This window comes from Psammomys obesus, unplaced genomic scaffold (assembly GCF_907164565.1).
Source record: "Psammomys obesus unplaced genomic scaffold, mPsaObe1.curated_primary_1811, whole genome shotgun sequence".
Classification (NCBI taxonomy): Eukaryota; Metazoa; Chordata; class Mammalia; order Rodentia; family Muridae; genus Psammomys; species Psammomys obesus.
In genome coordinates, this window is record NW_026590699.1 from 4,005,549 (window position 1) to 4,030,358 (window position 24,810).

The 24,810-nt window shown below is 47.4% G+C and overlaps 1 protein-coding gene across 1 annotated transcript in view; it reads right to left on the minus strand.

Moving 5' to 3' along the window:
- Nucleotides 1-17: 17 nt before the first annotated feature.
- Dlgap2 (DLG associated protein 2) overlaps nucleotides 18-24,810 on the minus strand; it is a 112,206-nt gene continuing 87,413 nt past the window's right edge. Inside the window, exons 5-11 of the mRNA XM_055608427.1 lie at nucleotides 23,065-23,417; nucleotides 22,135-22,176; nucleotides 16,070-16,155; nucleotides 14,457-14,872; nucleotides 6,507-6,598; nucleotides 3,031-3,183; nucleotides 18-236 (exon numbers count right to left, since the gene is read on the minus strand). Of these exons, the coding sequence (XP_055464402.1) occupies nucleotides 18-236; nucleotides 3,031-3,183; nucleotides 6,507-6,598; nucleotides 14,457-14,872; nucleotides 16,070-16,155; nucleotides 22,135-22,176; nucleotides 23,065-23,417 (1,361 nt within the window). The remainder of the gene's footprint in view (nucleotides 237-3,030; nucleotides 3,184-6,506; nucleotides 6,599-14,456; nucleotides 14,873-16,069; nucleotides 16,156-22,134; nucleotides 22,177-23,064; nucleotides 23,418-24,810) is intronic.

A 24,810-nucleotide genomic window follows, 5' to 3' on the forward strand; every position in this document is an offset into this window, starting at 1 on the left:
GCGGCCACCTCTGGTCCTCAGAGCCGTGTTTGGGCCTCGGGGATGTAGATCTCGATGCTATCTGCCCTCTCCGTTGCGGAGTTCTGGCGGAAGGAGGCGGCTCTCTTGGCTGCCATGAGCCTGCGCCGGGCTTCCTGGCGCTGTCTGTCTGGCAGGTCCAGGGACTTTTCCCTCGTGATGGGGAATTTCCCCTTGGGGGGCTTCTTTGGTATTGGAGGGGGGATCTTCCTTTCTTCCTGAAAAGCATCACAAGTCAGAGGTGGTCAGGGAAGGTCATGGGGAGGTCACGGAAGGTAAGTGGTAGAAAATCTGAAGACCAATCAAGGGAGGAAGTCTGGGGAAGGCCGGAGGGGGAGGGGCTCAAGGGGAACATCCAGAGAGAGGGGTCATAGGGTGGTTATGGGGAGAGTGGAAGGAGGTTGGTGGAGAGGTGAGGTTGGTGGTGAGAAGGTGAGGGGGTCATGGAAAGTCATAAAGTCAGAGGGAGGTGGAGGGAAGGTCATTAGAGGTCAAGGAAACTGACAGCGAGGTCAGAGGAGCCCCAAAAGACTGAGTCCTAGAACCCTGCTTCATCCAAGTTCCCCTTGACTTCCTGCCCCTGTAGACACTGATAATTTCACCCCCACCGATGCCCAATGGGGCAGCTTCATCTTACAGCATTCACCTTTCTAAATTTCTAATTTTCAGTGCAGGCTGAGGAGTTTGGGGCAGTGTCTAGGAAAAAGAGAACAAAGTGCATCTCAGCACCACTGTCCCCCCAGCTCTGGCATACTGAAATTCTCCCTCAGCTCCTCTCTTTCCAAAGCATTTTACTACCCAAATATTAGCAAAGATCTTGAAGGGTCATGGAAGTGGTCATCTGATATTTTTGTGGCAGGATGCATGCTCATGAAACCATCTTGTGTGGACAGGTGCCCCAGGGATCCCTCAGCTAAAGGCTCAATCATGAGCCTAAACCCACACTGACTTTACTGGAAGCACATATATAATTTCATATATACACACATAAGTATTTCCCTCAGCTTCGGTTCTCAGACGATTCACATCAAAAAACTTATGCATCCCCAAAGAGATAACTTGGACAAATTGGAAATACATACAGTGCAGAAACTTTGCAAGCTGTTTTGTGAAGGGCCTGTACCATTAGGATAGTGTTCCCGAAGGCAAATTTGGACCTACCCCAGATACTGGGAGACGGTCTGCTAAGCAGAGAGCTCTCAAGTGAGTCTCCACATGTGTGTTTGGTACAGGAAGCAGGGCAGCATGCGCCCATGCCCACAGTGGTCCCTGATGTTGGAAAAGGTGAGATGCTGTCTTGGTATCTGACATGTGGACCAGAAGCTATGACTCATCCCTGACTTCCTAGTGTGCCTCTTAAACTACTTAGAAATGCAGCTGCCACGCGAAGCACGCAGCTGTTCCTCATCTTTCAGTTGCTCTGTGAGAAACATGTCCCGTGAGTGAGCTCCCTTTTGCTTACTCCCAGGGGCTTCAGAGCCTACGGGCTGCAGCAGAGGGACAAGGGAGATAAGAACCTTTCAGTGCTCAGAACCTTGTCTCCAGAGGCCCCTAGAAGGGACAGACTTTTCCTTATGGTGTGAGCTTGCTGCTCTGCACTAGGGTGAGTACCCTGAGCAAGAAGACCTTTCACAAGAGGCCTGGTCCATGTGGGCTTCTTCCTGCTCTCAGTCCCATAGGGATACAGACTTCAGGGGCAGCTTCCAGGATGTGTGCTGCATGCCTGCGTTCATCATCCCATTTGTGTGCTGTCTTCTTTCGTCAAAATCACAGGTAGTGTGGGCTTGCCGCCTGTTATCTGCTAGAGGAGTTTGTTCACTGTCCCTGGGGACACCTGAGGCTATTGGCTTTAAACCTCACTAGCCACCAACCAGCATTGTCTTTAGGAAGTCCACGTGACGAATGCCCTCACCGGCCTTCATTCTAACCACATAGCTATTCATTCTCGTCTACACCTAAAACGGTACTTCCCCAAACTTTTACTAATCCATTTTCAATGTGACTTTATTTTATTTCATTTTGAGACAGAGCCTCACTATTTATTCCAGACTGGCCTTAAACTTAAGCCCCTGCTCTGGCTTTTCAAGCCTTGGGAATTCAGGCATATGCTGCCACATCTAACTGGAACTTAAAGGAGACACGTTCAATTAGTGAGCATATGTATGGATGTGTGTGTGTGTGTGTGTGTGTGTGTGTGTGTGTGTGTGTGTGTTCACACGCCACAGTACGTTTGTGGAGGTCAGAGGACAATCTGTAGAGTTAGACCTTCCACCATGTAGACCCCTGGACCAGTCTCAGAGCTTTAGGCTGGGTGGCAAACATCATCACCACTGGCCCCTCCTGCTGTATAACTTAATTTAATGGACTATATCTGTCTAGAAAATTCAGACCATGATTACTTCTCTAGAGGGCTTGTAAGTCGATGTTCATATTGCTGAGTTGGACTGTCTTCTAGTGCTCTCCTGAGATGACATCATCACAGAGCCCAGAGCCAACATTCAGATCTAATGCAAATTTTCAGCCTATTTAAGGATGAAGCTCCACAGGACGGGCACACCCTCAGACTGATCAAAAAAAGGCTTAAATTCTGTCTTGTCCTTAGCTCCCTACATGTACCAGGAAGGAATATTTGAATAGAAGATTGTCATCTTAGCCAGACCTCAGATCTTACCTGTGGGAGATCATCTAAATACAGTCCAAACAGAAGTTGGATGAAAATGAGTCAGGATTTATTCCTGAAGGAAACTAGATTATAGATGTAGGGATCTTTATTGGTATCTCTGAGATGTCTGTGTACTGCAGACAGGACTGCAGTCCTGTCCACTTATGTATGGGCTTGCAACACACACACACACACACACACACACACACACACACACACACACACGAAATTTGATCTGTATCAATAACTAAAGAAGGAGACATTAGACATTAGCTACCACCTGGCACTGGAGCAGACATCAGAAGCCCACAAGTATGATGCTCATACTGCCAGGCCACGTGACTTCATACCTTTCTTTCGGGTGACTCTATTATCTTCCAGTCATTGAGCTTCAGCTGGTGCAGCTCATCAAATTTCATGCTGACATCCTCCACGGACAGCTGTAGCATATCCCAGTAGCCAGCTAGGTCCTGTGACGTTGGTCTTGGCATGGCGCTGGGGTCCTGCGGACACACAGGCGAATTACAGGGGCTGCTCTGTCTTATGTCTGCTGCTCAAGGAATCAGACCAGGAGGGGCTCCACTCATTTGAAATGAGGCAGGAGACCCTATGTGACCCCATAAAAGTCAATCTTAGCTCAGGCACGTGCCAATAGCTTAAACATATGTAGCACACCCAGTCAGCATTTCAGCTTGAAAACCCCAGAATATAGCTCGGTGGTAGAGTACTAGGCAAGTACTCTAGTATGTACCCCCTGGGTTCCGTCCTTCTAATAGTTTTCAGCTCATGGAAGCAGGAGAGCCCTGTGTCTTAAGCAGAAGGGATAGGCCACTGGTATTGCAGCCATTTCTTTCACTGTGCTTATTTTGATGGGTCCTGGCTCTCTGGTCCCCAAGATCAAGTGTGACTTCAGAAGGTGATGTGAATTTAGTTTCCTCCCAATTAGAGTCAAGTCAGTCTCTTGAAGGAACACAGGCTTCGAGAACACCCCCACCCCCACCCCTCGCTGAACTTAGCCTGCCCTAGGGGCGCCTCTTAGCCACGCACAGGCAGCTCCTGGGCTTGTCCTCAGGAATAAGGATGCACCTTATTTCTGCACAGTGTATGGTCCAACTGGTTCCTACTCTGACAACTGAGTGCCAGTTCTGTGTGTCGTTCCCTTGACTCAGTGTGTGGTTGCCTCGTCCGTTAGCCGTCTGTCTGAATGTGCCTAAACTGTCCAGCATCAGTAGTTCGAGTTGAACATTGTTTCATTCACAATTTCTTTAGCCCGACTTGAGGCTCACATGGAAACGATACCTGTTAGGCACCATTACATCCTCGAAGGCAGCAAAATAATAGCCTGTGCCACCAGGGAGGGTCACAGGGTAGAGAGTGAACTCACATAATGAGTGTCATTTTCTCCTAAGTGGGATCCAGAGCTGGGCTCTGCTGTTTGGGCCTGTTCTTATATTCAACCAGTAGAGGGAGACATCTATCCATACATCCGTCCCTGCTGACCGCTGCCTCTGGCAGTGAAAGCTTCCTTCTAAGAGACCTGGCTTTCTGTCCTCTTCTGTTTGAGTGTGTGGAGAGGGATAGCTACACTATGGCTACATCACAAATTGCCCACCCTTGCACAATTTGAAGACAGCTGGGGTGGGTGGAGGGTCTGACTTTCCTTAGGGTCATTTCTTAGACTTTAAAGACTGGCAAACTACCCACAATGTCTACCGTTAGCAGAGTCCCCGGCGATCATGAACAACTATGAGAAAAAACATGCTGCTGTTTTCTGCCTGTGTCTCCCTATACCATTCCCCAACAAGGGTCTCAGAGATCCCAAAGAGAAGCCAAGAGGAAAGAAAATAGCCAACCAGGTGTTTTTGAGCTTTAAAGCACTGGTGTCAGGGTAGATTATTTCAAAGTGAAGACAGCTGCATCTGGTACACAAGAGGTGAGCATTTCCCAGACTCAGGGTAAGCTGTGTCCTGGTGCAGCATGATCTGTTTGAGAGGCCTCAGAGGCTCCCCGGCCGCCCTGACTACAGCTACCCAGCACGTAGCGTTCCTGATGGTCACACCAATCTTGCAAAGGTATATTCGGGGGAAGGCAGTGCCCCACGTAATAGCCAAACATTTATCCAGCTTCATCTTCCAAGGTGGCAAACCTTCCAGATCACCCTTTAAATGCTGACAGAGCTTCACGCTGGAGGAACCATACTGTAACACTAAACCACATGATGAACTTTAATGGGCTAACAGAAAAATGCTAGAGAAAACACAGCCCGTGATGACCCTAACGAAGGACTGGGCCTGCGGCTCCAGGGGAGGGAGGTGCGCCTGAACATGTGCGGAACATGCTGTGCGTATGCATTGAAACATACTTTAAGTTCCGTGTCTCCATAGAAACATGGTCGGAACGCCTGCTGCCTTTGCCATGACAAGCCCAGCAGAGGCTTCCGCCTTTATGGAAAATGTTTGGTATTAAGTGTCTGGATTGTAAAACTGCCTATGAATAGCTATGGACACAATCCAACTGTTTCTCATGGAATCATATGAGTATTTTGGTCAGATAAGAACCAAGCAGTGTGTGTGTGTGTGTGTGTGTGTGTGTGTGTGTGTGTGTGTGTGTACAATAAATGGGTACATGCATATGTTGATATATGAAGATTAGTATGCATGAATATACATGCAGGTATATAAATATACATACACATACATATATACATACATAAACATATATAAATAGACATAGATATAGAGTGGGTTTCTCCTCTCTTTGCCAGGAAGGCCCAGGATCAATGCCAACTTCATTCCTAAATGTAGCTCAAGACATAGTAATTTCTGTCCTGACTATAAGAAATGCAAAGGCCAAATGACTTCTAAGATCTCTTCTTAGTCTCTTCACATGAATATGTGTCTTTGCTCGACACCCCCATACATGATTTTCTTTATCTGTGACCTTGGCTATCACAGCTACTCATTCCCCACCTCCTCTTCTGAAATTTACTCCTCCAGTGATGGAGGTACAGTCAAAACCCCCCTCCCTTCCGCATGCCCCAGCTGGAACCTGGGCCTAAGGTGTGAGATGCTAGGGCCTTCCTGTAGGTAACTAGGGCCAAGTCTGTGAGTCACGGGTGGAATGCAGATCCCTAAGACGTCATGTTGGTCCTTGGAGCTATGTGCGTGGGTCTCTAGAGCTGAAGTGTAGGTCCTAGGGCAAGATGTGTGGGCTTCTGAGCCTTGGGTGTGTTTCCAGGGTCAAGGGTATAGTGCCCCAAGGTGGGGTGTATGTCCCTAAGGTTGACAAGTATGGCTCATCAGGGATAATTTGTGGGTCTCCAGAGCTAGGGCTGGGCTATGTTCTTCCTCACCCCTCTCTTCCTGTAGAGGGCACTTCAACCAGTGAGGACTGTGGTGGTCTAAATGAGAATGTCCCCCATCGGCTCAGATGTTTGAACTGTTTGAACTTGGTTGAACTGTTTGGATGAGGGTTAGGAGGTGTGGTCCTGTTGGCAGAGAGGTGTTACTGGGGCTTGGCCATGAGGTTTCAAAAGCCCACACCATTGCCATTCCTGGCTAGCCCTTTCTCCTCCTGGGGGTTCTGTCCCAGTTCGTAAATTGTCAGCTACTGCTCCAGTGTCGTGGCTGCCCACTTGCTGTCATGCTGCACACCACAGCAATCATGAGCTAACCCCCTGAAACTGTGAGCCCCTAGTAAACTCCCCTTTATAAGTAGCCTCAGTCATGGCGTCCTGTCACAGCAACTGGACAGTAGCAAGGGGTCTAGGAGAAAGCATTCCAAACCCACCTCAGCACTTATGGGATGGGGCTGTGAGACTACTCACCATGTTCTGCTGACAAAGCCAATAAAACTGCTGGAACTTCTGGGACATGAGCAGCTGAGCACTTCCCACAGCACTCCTGATCTTCCCTAGAACTGTGAGACACGGGGAAAGTTAGGACCCTGTCAGTCGTAACAAAAGCCAGAACGCCCTGTGTCCAGCGAGCTGGGGCTAGCACTGCTATTCAGGCTTTTTTGCTGGCATTGGACCTTAGTGTGGACCATGCTGAACACATCCATCAGCTGAAGTTGCCATTCCTTCCCAGCTCATGAGGACACACAAAGACAACCAAATGCCATGAGGGTGTTGCCACTCCAACCATGTACTGGCGATGAGTTAGCTCAGTAGGATGTGGGACACTATAGGATCTCCTCCTTTTGCATCTCAAGTTTATTTAGCTTTGATGCTCAGGTGAGTCCCTGTTGAGCAGCCATGGACAGAAGACCCCAGTGACTAATACTCCAATGGTAACTCCTCAATTTTGAGAAATGCACATTGGTATCTGCCATCTCATTGGATTCAAGTAAATACTCCAATGAACTGTGGGTAGCTATCTCTGGCAATTGCATGAGCTGTGTCTCAGACATGGAGGAGCTACAGAGAAGACAGCCACACAGGAAGGCCATGGCATGCCTCAGCATCAGGCAAAGGGTCATGAACCACACAGTAGGTCAGACTCACTGGCTTATCACGCCCCTTTGTGGGGTCAATGCTATCTGAGTAAGCATGCCTCCAGTAGGACTCAGCTTCCACTACAAAGGATTCCTGAACCTCAATGGCTTTATTTGGTAAGCCAATTATTATTATTATTATTATTATTATTATTATTATTATTATTATTATTATTAAAAATAGCAAAGAATATGTTTTTATCCACGCAAAGGATTTAACACGTCGTGACAGCTTCTAGATTTAGACTGGGAAAATGGAAGACTTTGTCTAAGAAAATATAAGGGAAAAGCTCTGCCTCCTGCCCCAACAAACCCTTGAACTTCCTCATTGCCCTCCCCACCCCCGCTTTTCTGTGTGTGCAGCAGCATTCTGAAAACAGTAGCTTTGTGGATCCCAACTCACATGGGGCCTCAGAACCTTCAGGAGTCAACGGGAACCTTTCTTCCTGCTTTTATCTCCCTCTCCAGCTCTGGCTCACAGGGCACCCTCAGAACTCACACAATGCAGTTGGGCTTCTCTTTCGTGTCACTACCGGATTATCAGGCTTAGTTGCCACCTATGAAGTTTCTCTTTCAAGCTCTCTCATTGAGCACAGATATCCACCAAGTACTTGAAACAAACCATTGCTGGTGTGCTGGTTGGATCCCCTAGGCTGTTCTGGAAGTGAGCTATGGCTAGTACCTGTCTGCTATGTACCCAGTCTGGGGGAAAGTAGCCAAGGACAAGGGGCATGAGTGTCCTGGAGTTCTATCCCTCAGGAAAGCAGAGGCAGGAGGCCCATTGCTATGCTTTGGAGAGCTGTGCATTTCAACTGACTATTCACACTCTTGAGGCTTTTTCTAATAAAGTCAAAAGACTGTTCTGGTCAGTGAAGGACTAACAAGCAGGACCTATGGTAGTCTGTGGTGCTCTCCCATCACAGCCCAGGTGTCATTTTAAGGGACAAAATCGAGGTAGGTTCAGGGACACAAACTCAGTTCCTGCATCTCTACTCCTTGATGGCTAACTCCCCAAAGACCAGTGATGGCTGCAACCGGTCCCAGGGCCAATTATGTAAGGGCTGAGGATGCATTCAGTGGAAAAGTCCATTGTTCAAATTAAGGGAGGAGTGGGTTTGAACACCAAGAATGCAAAGGCAGAAAGAGACATCCTCCATATGCCAAAAGCTGGCATCAAAAATTCTGACCTGATAGGCAACTGTAGCTGCTTCCATACTCTTCCTTAGCCTGACTTGAGGAGAGAAAAGACAGTGCTCAGACAAGCGCTATGAGCCTGTTGAAAAGTAGTGACCTGAGAAGAGAGGGAATTTAAGCCCTGGTGACTCAGAGGTCAATCACAGGGTCACATACAGAAGGCATCCTTCACCTGTTCAAGCCAGGGTTTGCCACTGAAAACCGTGTACTCTTGAGGTGATTAAACACTTCTGATTTGGGTGTTCTCTCTCCTCTCTCTCTCTTTCTTCCTTCTTTGGTAGATTTTTATTCCTTAGAAACTGTTCATACAAAATTCTATGCTGTGAAATTAGAAAGAAAAGTCTGATAAGCACCCCCGTCTGTTTCTCTTAACAGCAACGCAAGAGGCTGCAAGTGACGGCACACTCGTGAGCCGCCTGAAACATGCTTTAGCCAACACGTCATTTTCATGGTGTTGAAGCACACACATCTCAGTTCAGAGAAGGTATGAACTGCTTGATATGGTCCAGTTCTAGATTGTTTCAAGGATGTTAAAAAAGGTACAGTGGCAAATGAAGCCATACTGCTTATCCTTTTAGCCTCAGGAAAATGGGAGTTTCCAGGTCTTGATGTATTCCATATTGTGATAGGAAGAATTAGGAGAGGGGAGGAGGCTCAGGTCCAACATCCCTTTTGATAAATGCTTGGGGAAGGGCGATGGTAAATTTCAGATTATTTTGGAGTTTGGGATATTTGCTTCTCTATAAGGAGGTATTGAGGGATGGACCCAAGTTTGACCAGCTGATTCACCTAGGCTCCATAATGCCATCATGCGTGCTGCAGCTGCTTCCACAGATACCAGCTTTTGTGCACTCATGCTTTGCCTGTGCCCTCTCCCACGAGGTCAGGGGTAGAATTTTCCGCTTGTCCAATCATGCCACTGCTCAAGACTCTTGGAAATTGAGATTTTCAGATTTGGGTTCAGGCATGTAGTAAGGTGGGGGTGATGTAGGGACAGAGGGGTATAGGTGGGCAGGACTTGGAACAGAGTCTCAAAGAGGGACAGAAAATATACCATCCCCTATTCACACCACATGCCCTACAGGAGCATGATTAACTTGGTCCAGAAGAAGATTACTTCGTTTCTGGGAGGTGGAATTTCTGTTTCATTGTATCCTGTAACGAATGATTGATAATACTGAAAAGGGCTCATTTTAATCAAACTGTTCTTATGAAGTCACAGAAGCCATGGGTTGAGGCCATAGTGTTTATTTTACTAACTTTGTTTCTTTAAGTTGTAACACAAAGCTGATTCTGTCTACAGAATTTGAAGCCGAAATACCTGATCTTTTTATTCCTCTTAAAATGGAATTTAACTGAAGTATCTATAAAAGACTTCAATTTATAATCTTTAGCACAATGTGAATATATAGCAGCTGTTGGTATGGATTAATGCGCTGCAGTTATTGTCACAGGTATAAATTAAGCAGTGCCAGGGAGATAAAGCGTGTTAGCAGCTGCTAATGGTAGCTGAATTTGGCCACTTACTGAATGGGAGTGATCGTATCTGAGACCTATATTGTAAATAGCTTCCTGTAATTGCAGGGAATTTGAAATGAAAATTCAATTTCTTCTTTACCATTATACTTGCCTAATTTTGTCCGAGTTTCAACAGTGTCCTCTTAAGAGCCATAGATAAGGACTGGTACTAATCAGAATGAAAATTTTCAAAGAACCTGATATAACCCTGGCCTTTGGTGTACAAAAAAAATTAAAATTGATTAGCTAACTTGGCTCTTTGGACTTATTTTTCACATGAATAATTTCTATGAAAACCATGCTATAAAATGCCGAAACCATTCTAAAATTCCAAATGGACTTTTATGAAATTTGCATAGTTTACAAGGATTGTTTGGTATTGACAGGTTGTCTTGGGATTTTCCAGTCATTAATTTTGTGTCATCAGAGGTGGATAACTGCTCCCCAAAATTTTCCTTCAGGCCCCAGGTCTCATCTATTTCAGGTCTCTTTCGGGTCCTGAACATATGACTTGGTTGGTTGGCTCCTCACAGTCTCCTCTCATACTCTCAGTAAGACTCTAGGCAGCTGATGACATCTCCAGTCTGGTCCCCCAACTGGGCCTACTCTCTGGCCTGGCTCCTACCATAAATCTACAAGCAATGGGTATCCCAGCAGCTTCCACAGAGACATACAGATAACACTCACATATCCTTCCCATACTTAATGCTGCTGTTTGTACCCTGGAATCTGGTTTGCCCAGAGGCCATCATTGCTTCCACTCTTCTGTTTTCTCTTCCATCTGCTTCAGACAGCTTGGCCAAGTAGAGACAGGGGCAGTTTCTCTTCAGCTTTGTACTCCTTACCTAGGTTCTGCACCTGGACATTCCCATCCACAGACAATTATTGCCCCTCATGGAACATGGGCTGGGAGATCCCATGCCAGGAATCTGATCCTGCTCTGGTATTATGTGGCTTGTGACACTGGTGGGCATTTGTCCTGACCATAAAGGAGGATCTGGGTCGTCTGATCTCTCAAGGTCTCTCTGATTGCCTGAGCTCTCGGCATCCAACTGGGGAATGTTTAAGTGAGCAGGTGTCTGTAGACAAGGAGCCCAATGCCTATCACAAGACTTCGCTGTACAAGTCCTCTCTGAAGGTCTTGAGAGAGCCCCAGCTCCACGCGGTCATTGAACAAGATATTTAGAACATTTTTGTTTGTTTCAAATACCTTAGTAAGTTTTGGTTTCATTTCATGTCCTTACACATTTTGTTTAATTAATATGAAAATTCTCAAACTCTAGTTTTTGCAGTAGTTTTCATTATCTCCTAAATATTTCCATTTTTGTATTGAACGTGGGAGGCCTGCGCTTAACCTGAACCCATCTGTATTTGGCTCAGGCTAGCCTCTATTAGCCACACAGCACCGAGTAAATCTAGATCCATTCAATCAGTTCAGTGAACTGTGATTACAAAATTATAGTTTGGGCAAGAATTATTTCCTGTGATGGAAATTTCAATATTCGGAGCTCAGAGTTTTGGCTTAATAAGCCATTTAATTTAATCTTAATTTTAAAAGACCAATGACTGCTGCTAAAATAAGAACTACACTTGGAGGTTATCTTACTTTTAAACATTACTAGGGACACATGTGACCTTGATTGTACATACAGGGATAGCTGTATGTGCAAATCATGGCGAGTGGGAGGTACAGCCACAATCCCATCTTCGCTGCTCACAAGAAGACACAAGTGTCCAGGAGATTAGAACTTAGGGGTGGATGGGAGCTTCTACACCCTGTCCTCTGTGATCAAGGCTTACAGCATTGAAGTCATGTTCAGGGGAGGACAGAACATGTCAGCCAAGACCATTTAGCTGCCGTTTCAGGGTTAGGGCCATGCGATGCTCCCTCCCTACCGACGAGGACACACACCAGCTTGCCCACTTCCCCACCTCCCCCCTCTTCTTTCCAATCGTTGTTTGCAGAGTCCTCCGTGCAAGGTGACACGGATGCATGAAACACCCTAAACCCAGAAATCACCAGGATGGTGCAAAGACAACCCTCGAGAGACATCGAGCCTGTCATGCTACAGAATGATGCTTCTGCCAGGCAGGTGCAAAGGGGGACGCTTAAGTGGCGGTCCTCGTGGGCTCCTGCTTCTAAGCTCTGTGTCCTTTGTGCCCTGAGTCTCTCTCTCTCTTTTTGGCCCCATCTGCTTTCTGGGCCACCAGAGTATGGCACAAATCCACCTTGTCCACAAAGTCACCTAGGAGTTTTCTCATGGAAAGTACCTCTTGGATCTCTTGGGTTTTACGAATCTTATCCACATTTTTCTCATTATCCTGGCATCTTGCTATTGCTGCCTGTGGCCTCTGATCCTATCTCCCCCTCACTCTTACCTTCTATGCTGAAGCCCACTCATTTTTTGAAGCATTTTGGCCTACCAGGATTTGGCCTACTCACTTGCCCATGTGAATACCTAGTAAACTCTTGCTGAGCATAAACATTGCTGAAAGAATCGAGAAGAATCCTAATGACCTCCCAACCCCCAATTAAATAGTATATTGGAGAAGCTAAAACCCGGAGGTGGAAGTAGTTTACTCTGATCTATAGCTGACTTAGAGGGGAGTGCTTCCCAGAGCCAGTGGCCGTCAGGCACAGAGCTCTCACACACCTCATAGCTCTGATGATGGATCCTACAGCCCCTTCAGCTGCACATAAACACTTCTGTGACACAACAGGAAATCCATAGTTTTCTTGGATTCCCCTAACCTGTAACCATGCAGTAGCCTGAAAACCTTTCATTCCTAGGCCTTTGTTTTTTATTTAAGAACCAATCTCCTTTCTTTGTACTTCCTCATCCCTGTCATAATGACCTTTTGTGTTCTATCAGCCTAGGCATTCTTCATGGACCACAAATGGTGTCTTGCTGCAGTGATGAATCAAAAACACATACTGGTTTGGGGGTGTCCATATTTTCTGGAACAACAAGAGAAAGTGGACAGAGTGAGGATGCCTCCAGAATCAGAGACTGTAAACATGCTGTGCAAAAGCCAGCTTGGGGCTGGGCAATAGGTGACAGGGAGCCCCAGCACCTTCCAAGCTTTCCTGGCAATGTCACCTTCCATCTCATCATGATGAGTACTAAGGGACATATGTGACATGCTTAGCATAGACCTGGCAGGCAGTATGTGGCCAATAAACACTGCCTTTCAAGAATGTATAACCTATGGGAAAGGTGTATCATAGCATGGGAAACAAAATAAGGTGTTATCTGTTATTTTACAAACAGAACAACCACTGTATCCACATTTGCATATCCAAAGGCAGATTGGAACCTTTAGAATGTAGTAGAATGAGTTCAAACAATGTAACTCTCCTGGCAGAGGACATGTATGTCCAAAGACATTTATGCCCCTCCTTTTGTTGGTCAGATTAATGAACTCGAAAGAATTTTTAAAAATTTCCAAGATTCCTACATGGTGGAAGGGAAAGTTTGGTGTGCCAGCCAAAGGAAGACCTCATGTGGAAGGAAGAGGCTTTACATGCTTCTGTGACGGCTTGCATGGGCACGCTTACATCTTCTGGCCTTTGCTTCATCTTTTCTATAAACGTGACATTGTTAAAGAAAAAGCTGAGAAAAGCCAGGAGCTTGCTCTTCCTTATTTTGTCAAATTAACTGAATCCATTTTCCTTGCTTGCCGATTTCAGAAGTGGTAGGTTTATAGACAAACAACTATTTATTTCTGAATCCTAAATTATCTGTCCCTCCCTCTTTTCTCCTTCCTTCTCCACACTTTATTCCCTTTCTTTCCTCCATTATTATCTCTTCTCTCTCCTCCCCCTAGTCCTCCTTCCCTCCATTCCTTTCTCTCTCCCTATCTCATTCTTTCCACCATCCCCTTTCCTTGTCTCTCTCCTTTTCTATCTTTTTTCCCTCTTTCTCTCCTTTCCCCTTGCTACCCCAACCTCTAGAAACTACATTTCCAAATTATGCCACTTGATTCCACTTCTTGCTAGTACATCTCTTCAACTAAAAGAGAGGGAGGCAGAGCATGAGTCTTCTACTGTTTGTGTAGAGAGGCAGGGACCTGACAGCCTGGGGGTTGATGGGTCAGCATTGGGTATGCTCAACTGAGGGTCCTGTGGGCAGAGTCCTTCTTCACCCTGCAGTGGTGAATTTTTGCTTAGCAGCAGTGTTTCTTTGGCATGATGCCAGGGCTTATAAAAACAGGCTAAATAATAATAATGCTCCAAATTAAGTCATCAGAGAACTGGTTAGTGGAATCTGAGTGGAAGCACACCACTGGGGCAGAGTTAGCATGGTTAATCTCATCCTCAACCCACAGATTGAAGCAAAACAAATCTGGAGGAAGAGCATGTCCCACAGGACAGGACAACGGCTTTTCTTTTCATGTTTTATACTGCTTCATGGGGTTGAGTAGGGGGGCAGCTGAGAGCAGCTTTGCTTTCATTTGCTCAAATGTGGAAGGGATGTCTCCCTCCTGATGTTGTCATTTGTTCATCTGCCTCGCTGAGAAGTTACCAGTCTAACTTACTGGCGTGGGGGTGGGGGAGTCAAATTCTTACTTTCTTCGGAGAGATCATTCTCCTCTGCTTCCCTCTCCATCTCCTTGCACCAGCCTTCCATCCTCTTCGTCTCTGTGTGCAGCAATTTCAGAAACCATGAGCCGTCCCTTCGGCACGGAGACATCCTGCCGGCCTCCACCGTGTCCAGTGATGGCTCCAGCCAGGGATCCGGGGGTGGCAGGGTAGACGTGTCCGCCTGTGTCCTGTAGTCCTCCCTGTAACTGAAGAGGCCCTGCGTCCGCACAGTCCTCAGTGCCCCATACTGGGTCGGGGTGCTGGGCTCTGAATGGCGCTGGAAGGAGGATCCGAACTGCAGGCCCTTGTCCTCCATGGTGATATGTCCAGGGAAGCCCTCCAGCTCTAAGTCAGCCTGCACAGCAGCCGTGACACTGTTGGAGCGCTTGAAACGGCCATGCCTGGAAAAGGAGGGAAGGACAGAGGAAAGATGCAGTCTTGTCCCCCGGGCCCTTCATGGGGACACCCCTGAGCCTCAGCACTAACACCCACTTGCAAGCCCAACCATCTACGCTGAGCGCCACTGTGGGGAACACAGAGCGTGACAAATGAATGGACTTCGATATCAACCTAACTCAAATTCTAGCTAACACCCATTTACCACTCAAGTATATTGGGTGAGTTAGAGTGGTTTTCAGTGGCGGTAGGGCAGTTTCTCAACCTTCCTGATGCTGTGACCTTTTAAATACAGTTCCTCATGTTGTGGTCACGCCCAACATGAAGTAGTTTCGTTGCTACTTCATAACTGTAATTTTGCTACTGTTACATACTGTAATGTAGATATCTGAAATGCAGGATGTCTGACATGCAAACCCACCCCAGGCGGTCGCGACCCACAGGTTGAGAACTGCTGCTCTAGCGACACGCTAGGTTGATGAACTGCGGCCTATGTATAAAGCAATGCGCTCTGTAGAGCTTTAGGTGATACTGTGAATTTCCCTGCAGTCCAGGTCTTTCCTGTTAGATTCTGAGACTCTTCGGGACGGACTGCCCCCCCAGCACAGGAGAGGGCACCTGAGGCTATCAACGTAGAGCCCAGTACTTTCTGCTTTTGTGTAGCTAGCAATTATTTTACTTAATACCAGGAAAATGTTTTTTCTGCCCTGGTTCAAAATAGTGCCACACCCACACATGCACATTTGTATTCTGTACTTCTAGGTAAAACTTCTGAAATGAGACAGTTACAGGACATAGCTGACATTCGGGCTCCTTCTCCCGCTTCTTTCTACCTGTTGGTGTATTGTCATCGTTATAAGGTGAGAAACACATCTGCCCTGCCTTCAGCCCACTCTCTGTTTTGAAAAAGGCTTCTGGATAAAGGACTTTGACCTTCCAGGGCTGTGAGCTATGATGCTATTTTAATGGGTGGTAAATTACTTTAGAAAGAATTATTCCCTTCCCTCCTATAAAAGATCAAGGCATGCCCCATGTTCATTCCTACTTGAGCGACATAAATGGGGGAAGCATGAATGAATGGCCTGTCTCCGCAGGCAGCGTGAATTACTGTCGGCCAGTGCAGAGAGATGGGGAATCTTGCAGCCCAGTGTTTAGCAAGCAGCTGGCTGGGGGGACACGGCCACTCTGAAGGGGGGAGTTACCGCTTTTCATCTTCTACTTGCACACCAACAGAGTGGTACTCCCGTAGGCCTCTGCTCTCCGTGTCGGAATCCGTGGCTGTTTCTACCTAATGCAACACAGAACATCTCGCTTTAGACCAAGGGCATGAATATCCGGTCAGTGACTACTTTCTTCTTGTTCATTTGCTGTAATTATTTGTGTACTTGTTTAATTAATGCAGAAATGCACTTGATCAAGTAGAAGCAAATGAGAGAGCAGGAGGGAGAGAGAGAGAGAGAGAGAGAGGAGAGGTGTTCATTTCTGTGTAATTATGTGGCTACCGGGGTTTCATCGAATTTTACGTAACTACTTGAGCTCAATGCTGCACTTGAGTCTTTTAGACATATGCAGATAAAACTGCTTAGTTCAGCTCAAGCAAAAAAAAAAAGCTGTAGCTGGCCTGCATTGTTACAGAACATGAAAGCTCTCATCACACTTGCAGTGAAGAAGGTGAGCACGGTGTGAGCCAAACACAGCTAACAATGACAGATAAGCGATTTAAGAGGAGTGTACTGATGGCTGCAGCTGCACACAGAACAACATGGGAAGGGCTGGGAGCCCCTTCAGGGACACGCGGAAGCCTTATGGCTGCTCGGATGGCCAGCAGGCTGCTCAAGGTGACAACAGAGACAGGCATCCTGAAGAGAATCCTCACCATGGCCCTATTGGCTAAGAAGTTCCCCCCAAACCCACCAGGCATCTCAGTGACTGTCAGCTATGGGAAACGGTTACGCAATGGATCCCTATGTAGGGAGTTCTGTGAGGCTGAGGCTGGTGAGGCTGTGGAGATCCGTCCAGGCACCAGGCAGCCTCCTCTTCACTCCGAGCACCATCTGAGGCATCTATGGGACTGGTAAGCCCAAGTTCAAATCTCATGATAGAAAACCACATGTTCTTAAAATTTTAACAGTCCCTTCCGGGAAGTGCAGAGTGGTCAACCCATGGCTACTGTACCCCGTGTGTTTAGGAGGAGAAACAGCTGTCCCAGGCCTGACTGTGACCCCTGGATGCCCCTCCAGGCTCCACAGGTCTGGGGATGTGGTGATCATAGATATATGGGATTTTCTTGACCTGGAGCCAGATGCTGGCTCAGCGTCTTAAGCTTCTTCTCTTACCATGCACACAAAGACCCTGGCTGTTCCTAGGAAACCAGGGAAGGTGAGGAACTTGTCCAGGGGTTCTTAGCTTACTGTATACAGCACCAGAATCCCAGCCCAGGTGCCTGCGACCTCAGAGCACTGCTTTCCACCTCTCAGAGCCACAGAAGTCTCAGAGCTTTTGCATTCCCAACCAAAGGGTGGACGGGTTCAGTGCCGCTGTTTCTAACATCTGGAAGGAGGGAACGGTAGAATGCCGGTAGGATTCTGGAGTGACAACCCAACCTTCCTGTTAAGGGTCACCATTCTGCCTCTTATTTCTAAGTGGCCAAGGCCTCACTGAATTGTATGTACCTTACTGGACATGTAGACTGTTGATACTTCACACAGAAGGCCTTAATATAAATTAATATGTTTAAAATTCTATGTCAGGACACAGAGAGCTACCATTCATTCATTCATTCATTTTGGTAGGGGTAGGGCCCAGGGGCTCTGCATACACTAGGCACTCTACTATGGAATTCCACCCCAGCCTTCCCTTGTATTTTATTTACATACCTTTCTATGTTATGAATGCAACCTAATTAGCTTATTTAGTTTTCAATGGAGGCATGATTTGGTTATTTCTAGCTTTCCACCATTGCTCATGATGCTTCTTTTAAGTGTACTTGGGTAAACTTTTGGGAACATCTTCGAACGGCTTGTGGTTGATGAGTCATTTTTACAGCTTTAAAGGATCTCACTACTGAAGTTTTCTCGAGTCATGATCTTACTCTGTCACCCAACCTGGTCTCAAATCTATGAATCTCCGGCCTCAGTCTCCCCTTGCCTTGATATATATTACCATATTTGAGAGATGTATAATGTGAGTGACACAAATTAACATATATTCTCTCAGAGAGATTTTGAGGTGGAAACAGCATACCTTTTCTTTCTGTGATAAAAATACTGAAAATAGTCACCTAATTTACTTCACTCCTAGGAGTGGAGTGGAAAGAGGAAAGAGGTGGCGATACACTCTGACCTATGTGAAGTGTTAGTCACTGTGTTATTTCTAAGGGGAAATACGTGAAAAGGACTCTTTAGTAAATCATTCTTTAGTCATGATGACAGATGCCCTACAGTTATTTAAATGATAGTTGTAAAGTCAAAAAACATTAAAAAAATGCTTTTGATGGAATTAGACTCAAGTGCATGGACTGACAGGTATTATTCGCCATAGTGTTAGAAGACATACATATACTCTCATGTGCATACACAAACATACACACAGAGATACATACAAACACACACAGAAACATGTCCTATATATAAGACCCCTCCAGCCTCCCAATTTTTCTTTCTAATGCAAGTCACTTTCAGGGTGCCCTAGAAAGGCAGAGCTTCTGGGCCCCTTTGGTTCTGCTCCAAGCTAGTGGAATCACCGTTAGGAGAGTCTCTTTAGCTCTGTTGGTCTTTGCTTCCTTGTTTAAAAACATGGGCACATTTCACATCTCCCAGGACAAAGATCAGTCGGGAAGGTTTGTCTGCAGCAAACCCCATGTCTTCCCAGTGCCAGCAAGGACCCTTAGGAGAGTTATACACACATTAAGTTAAAGAGATGCACACTGGATGAGTTTTGCCAATTTTATAGAAGTTATCATAAGAAACTGTTCTTAAAAAAAAATCAAGCTATCTGTGGTACAAGGCTGAAGGGCTATGATAGCATGTGTCCAAAAGAAGCTCAAGATTTGCCAACATCAGAATCCCTGAGACAAGAAACGCAGGGTAGAGGAGAGCAATGGGAAAGAGAAAACAAGACGTCCCATGAGGAAACTTGCTCACCAGTGTAAACAAACTACACCATTGTGTAAAATGTCTGTGTATATGCCCATCTACGAGGTCCACCTAGGATGCAGAACCAATGAGGAGAAACAAGAATCAGTGAAGTCCTTCTGAGCGACTCTGGAGGCAGAATCTGTATTGGGTAGGGGTTCCCCAGTGAACAGTGAAAAACAGCATATAAACGAGTAACTCCGAGGTGAATGATAGGCATCTTTACACTCCTAGGCATGGCTACCCTCAGGTCTTGCTGAGCTACAGACAGAGGGAAGCAGAGGGAGGGTTCCGTGAGGACAGGGTGGGAAAGGCATCATGGACAGGGTCTGCTTGAGAAGTAAGGAGTTTGGAGGAGACTGTCTGCGTGTCCACATGTGGACAGTGTGCGGATGGCTATAGACCCGAGAGTGGTGGCAACAGGGCAGAAGCTAAGGCGTTCTCTCCTGGGCCCAGCTCCACTCTCTCACCAGACCAGGTCTGGCACTAGACTGCAGCAAAGCAGCTTTAGTCTGAGCCTGAACTTCTGCTAGCTCCTGAGGCGGAAGCCCAGAGCACTGAGGTCACTCAGGAGTACCTGAGCTCCCATCTGGAGCTGTTGCTCTCCAGACATGCTCCTTAGGCTCCAACTCTTGAATCTTCCTGGAGATGTGTGGATTTTGAGATAAATTCATTGTTTCATTCAGGGCCCCATTCTAAGTCCAGGAGCTAAACAGGGTATCTTAGTGAGGTGCTTGGGGGTTCCAAAACAGCAGTGGAGGCACCGTGTGTGCGTGTGTGTGCGTGTGTATGTGTACACACATGTGCCAGGGTAGGGCTACATAGTCATCTCCATAGGAAGCATGTGGTAGTGAGTATTCCCATGGCACAGGTATCCCAGGCGCATGAGGCTGAAGACTAGGTGCCTTCTACCGAGGCAGTTTCACAAGTACACACGTCCACACAAAATGAAGACCTTTCCACTACAGACACTCCGAAAACGGATAAAACAAAAACGGAAACAAACCGAACAAAGAGGAAAGGGTTAAATCGGCCTGGCATGGTGAATCGGGTCGGAGCCAGGTGACAGACAGTTCCAGGTCTGATGACAGTCCCCAGGTGGGGACTTCAGAGGACTCAGCCTCTTCTCAGCCCAGGCCTGAAATGTCAGCTCCGGGATCCAGTTTAAAGTCCAGAGCTCTCAAAATCTGACTGTGCAGTTCTAAGGCCAAATTCACCGCACAGAGTCCCACCATTTAAGGGCCAGGGGGTGGGGAGCTCATATTTACGCTAAGCTGGGTGGAAAGGAAAGGGAGGATAGGGTGACAGGTGTAGCCATGTAAAGAACATTACAGGTACTACACTGGGCAGAGCCCAGCAGGCTCCATTTAGACCCTGGAGCCTAGCCTTTAAAGAATATTCCTTTATTTTTAATGATGTGTATGTTGTGCCCGTTAGTACATATGTCATGAAAAGCGCAATGCCTGTGCAGCCCAGAGGCGTTGCTATAGGCTGTTGTGAGTTGTCTGACCTGTTTTGTTTCTGTCTTCTTCAGGAGTGGTACAAGCTCTAAATGACTGAGCCATCTCTCCAGCCCCTGGATCCTAACCTTGACTGAAGAGGGTGACATGACACCTGCAGACTGGGGGCAGTTATTCCCGGAGCCAAAGGCATTCAGCAGAGGGGGCAATGTGATGGTGTGCTGTCAGCATTCATGTGGTTCTTCCCAAGTTTCCTCAGAGAAGGGAGGTTCTGGGTAAGTGGGCAGGGGTCTGGCCCAGACAGAAAGTAGGGCCCTTCAGTGCTGGATGCCATGTTCTGGGCCCTTCTTTATACGCTGGCTTCTGTTTCTGGGTCAGGCAGGGTGGATAATCCCAGGAGGGTGTGTGAGGGATGCTAAGGCAGGCTCCCTGGTGCAGAATTGCTTCCCAATTTAGCCTCAAGTCTCTGGGTAGCAGAGCCCTGTCAGGGATGTGGGAAGCCCACCTGCTGGGCTTCATCCATTATGGTGGCACTTACAGCCACGCACTCTTCGGCAAGGCACTCACCTTGTGTTTCCCTTCCTTTGGTTGGGAATAATGGAACTTGGCCTGCAGGGTCACTAATGAGGATTAAGTGAAGATATGTCAGAGAGCTAGGGACAGGGACAAGACAGAGACTTATTTACTTGTTTACATCTGCTTTGTGTCTCTCAAGCACCAGCATTGCCCGAACACCCCAATGTCTATGGATACCCTTTCACCCCTGAGTCTTCCTTCTCACTGGTGGGGTGGAGGTCTGGCCACATTGCTTTGTTACAAACCCTGACACTTAGGTTTCTTCCACAACATTATCATTTCTGCTTTTCAATTGATTTGATTTCGACAACTGCGAAGTTCCGGGTTCATGTAATGTTTGTGTTTTTGTTTTTGTTTTTCCTTTCCTTTCCCTACTGAAGAAGGAAGTTGAATGAGTTTACCAACTAGTGTCATGGCGTTCACACATATCTCCACTAAGCACTCACCACCAATACTGCCACACACTCCATACCCAACACGAACCAAGAGCTCGCTATGTGACAGGCACTGTGCTAGGTGCTGGGGTACCAAGAGGCAGGAGGCACGGACCTAGCCTCCAGAGAACACAATGAGGGAGGAGAGTGCCTGGACCTTATGACTTGGCTAGAGGTATGCAGGGTCCAGCTGTGAGGGGCAGACACTGTGTGGGAGTTCAGGTGTAGGCCCAGCTAGGAGGAGGTAGCAGGAAGTGTTATCTCCCTTTAGAGAGAGGGTGAGCCTCTATCCTCACTCCTAGGGTGGGTGCCAGATGGACATCTGTGGCTAAGAATAGAGTCTGCAGACATAGTAGTGAATGCGTATTTGGAGAACAATGGGTCTTCACTACAGACGTGCCTACAGACAGAAACATGGCGGATGTCCCACGCTTTTCCAGTTTCTATCACTCCTCAGGCTTGTGAATTGTGCCTCTACTGGGGTTGGGGATGAGTTACTTCCCAGGGGTTGGCAAGGGTTCTATGCAACGGTTTGAAGCACCTAGCAGAGTTCCTGGCACATAGAGCCAGGACAGAGAGGTGACAAGAGCACTCATATGAAGAATCCAGAGAAGAGAGAAGAAAACTTCATGCGAGCTTGGATTCGGAGATGTTCGGTACTTACATCTGACCTTGGGTAGGGTTGATGATCAGGGAATTCAGAATCCTAAACAAAACAACGAAGCCACAGTGTGGAGACCTGGCTCAAGGACCCAGGCCAGTGGGCCGACACCCCCCTGTTTCTGCCTGTCCCCCCAGTCCTATATGGGGCTATCCCTTCCAGCTCTGAGCAACTCCTTTTTGCAGGATGTGTGTGTGGAGAACTAATCATTAGGATTTAAAAACCTGCCAGATACAGGGTGAGCTGAGGCACAAGAAGGAAAAGGCAAAACATGTCGGCAAAGCTCAGCTTATGTGACCACACCCAAAGGCTTGGAAGAGGTCCCCTGAGACCACTTGTGAGGCCCCTGATTTGATATTATGCGTGTTTCACTGCCCCTGAGCCAGGCTCCCTGATTCAGCTGAGGAGTGGCAGGGCCAGCCAGGCTGGAGGCCTACCGGAATGGTGGGACGCCCATACAAGGTCTGGTACCATAGGGACCATAAGGGGCTGCTCCTGTGTGCAGAGGCCTCTGGGACAGCTGTGTGAGAAAGGGCCCAGATGCACAAGGCCATAGTTGGGCACACCCTCAGCTCACACACCACAGAACTTGGGTCTGCCTGCCTCTTTATTTCCAACATGCCTTGGGGACCAAAATTTTTTCAACAAGTCACTCACCTCCTTTACAGGCATCTAAATAACCTATCCAAAATGTCTGCCTAGCTGTTGGCCCTGAGGACTACACCTCTGGGGATCCCCAGGTAGCGGGGGAGGGGTGACACATGACCCTCATCTCCCTGAGCTCTATCTGGGGTCTCTCACACTGCAGTAGGCTCATGTGGCCTCTCAGTGTTTACTGTCCTGCTTCTGTTAAGGGGCCAAAGGCTTGGGACTGTGACATGACTTTTGACTCAACCTACACAGGTGCCAGAGAGGGTGGTCAGGGGAGACTACCTGGACCCCGATGGAGGAGCAGCGGCTTTTGAGAAGCTCTTCAGCCTTGGAGACCAGGATTGCCTTGTCACTGCTCCTTGTAGAGCTACTCTGAGCGTCGGCTGCGTGGCGCTGAGCTGCAGCTGTTTCCAGAGCCAAATTCATGGCCTTGTTGCTGTCTAGACTGTCCATGGAGTTGTAGAGGCCACCACGGCTATCTTGGGGCCATGGGGACATCCTCTGGGCACGGCTTTCCTGGTAGGCATCCTGCGTAGATTCTGTGCTGCTCTGGGCTGTCACAGAGATCAGAGGCTTGGAGGTGGTCCGCGGAGGCACCGGGGGAGGCGTCTTCTTGTAATTTGTGTAGGAGACAGCTGTAAGAGGAGAAGGTCCGGTTAGGGGAAGGCTCCCATCGAGATGGTGTACAGCTCAGCCCACAACTCACAGCTCAGTGAGTCTGTGTCTGGACATCTGACCTTAGAAAGTCAGGCAAGACGGGCAAGATTATGTTGTGCTTAAAGATATCTGTGTGGATATACACGTGGCAATAGAAAAGTCTTAAAAGCACCTAAGAATCCAGCAGAGTAAGTTAGAAATGGTGTGTGTGTGTGTGTGTGTGTGTGTGTGTGTGTGTGTGTGTGTACATAGGACAGAACACTTCTATACCACTGACTTCATGGAGGTCATGGTGTTGTGCTAACACCTCCCTTTGTCACATTAGCTGAGGGAAGCAGGCAGGGTCCCAGCCCAGAGACAAAAATGAAATGTACACACGGTGCGAAAAGCCAGCAGCTGCCTGAAAATGCAGTTAGATTTATGGGTGAGGGACGATATCTGCAGTTTTCTCTCTTCCGATGGTATTTGCTAAAATTCTTTATAATGAGTAGTTGTTATTTCATGCTGACAAATGAAGTGACGTGAGCTCACCATGCCAGCGTATCAGCTGATGAGTGGGCCTATTTTTTAAACAGCACAGTGGGAAGAGTTGCGTAGAAAGTGGCAGAGAGATGGGTATCACAAATCAGGCTGAGCTCTGTCCCCCGTCCCTGGAGAACACATCTTGAAATCCCTTTTCTTTTTCTTTTCTCCAAAGGTCTCTTGCTAATGAGGATCTCTCTCTTAAGCAGAGTTAAACACTGAAAGCACCCTACCTACCATTTTCAGGTTCAGAGATGTCCATGGTGAGATTATTGCTCCACCCAGTGCCCTTATGTGTCTCTGGCTTCTAAGATGTTTGCACGCTGACATCTTCCATTGCTACCTTTTACAAATACCCCGAGACTCACGCTCCTCACCCTGCACTCTCCTGTCCCCAGGCTCCCAAACTTGGAAAGGCCATATCATTGTCTGCAGTACTATTTTCTGAACGTGATTTACCCCGTGGGACAGCATCCCACTTGGAGATTTTCTGGGTGTCTTCTTCTTCCCAGCTCCTGCTTGCCTCACAGTAAACTGGTTCTAAAGTATAACTGATGGAGACTTTGTGTGGGATCTCTTTTGTTCCTCCTCTCTCTGGTCCCAGAGTCTGAGGTCCACATGACTACATCCCGGGTCTGGGTGGGGTGTTCAGGTTCTTCGACCACTGCTCTGCCCCAGGTCCTACCCCAGCCCTCTCCGGGAGCCTTCTGCCCCACCTCCCTGTCCCACCACCCTGCCCCACCTATGCTGACCCTTCTCCGTATACTCTTTCCTTTCCTTTTTCCTGTCTCTCTTCTGTCTTCAGTGCTGTCTCCCCAAGCCTTTCCTGAATCTTTCCACCCAAGACCA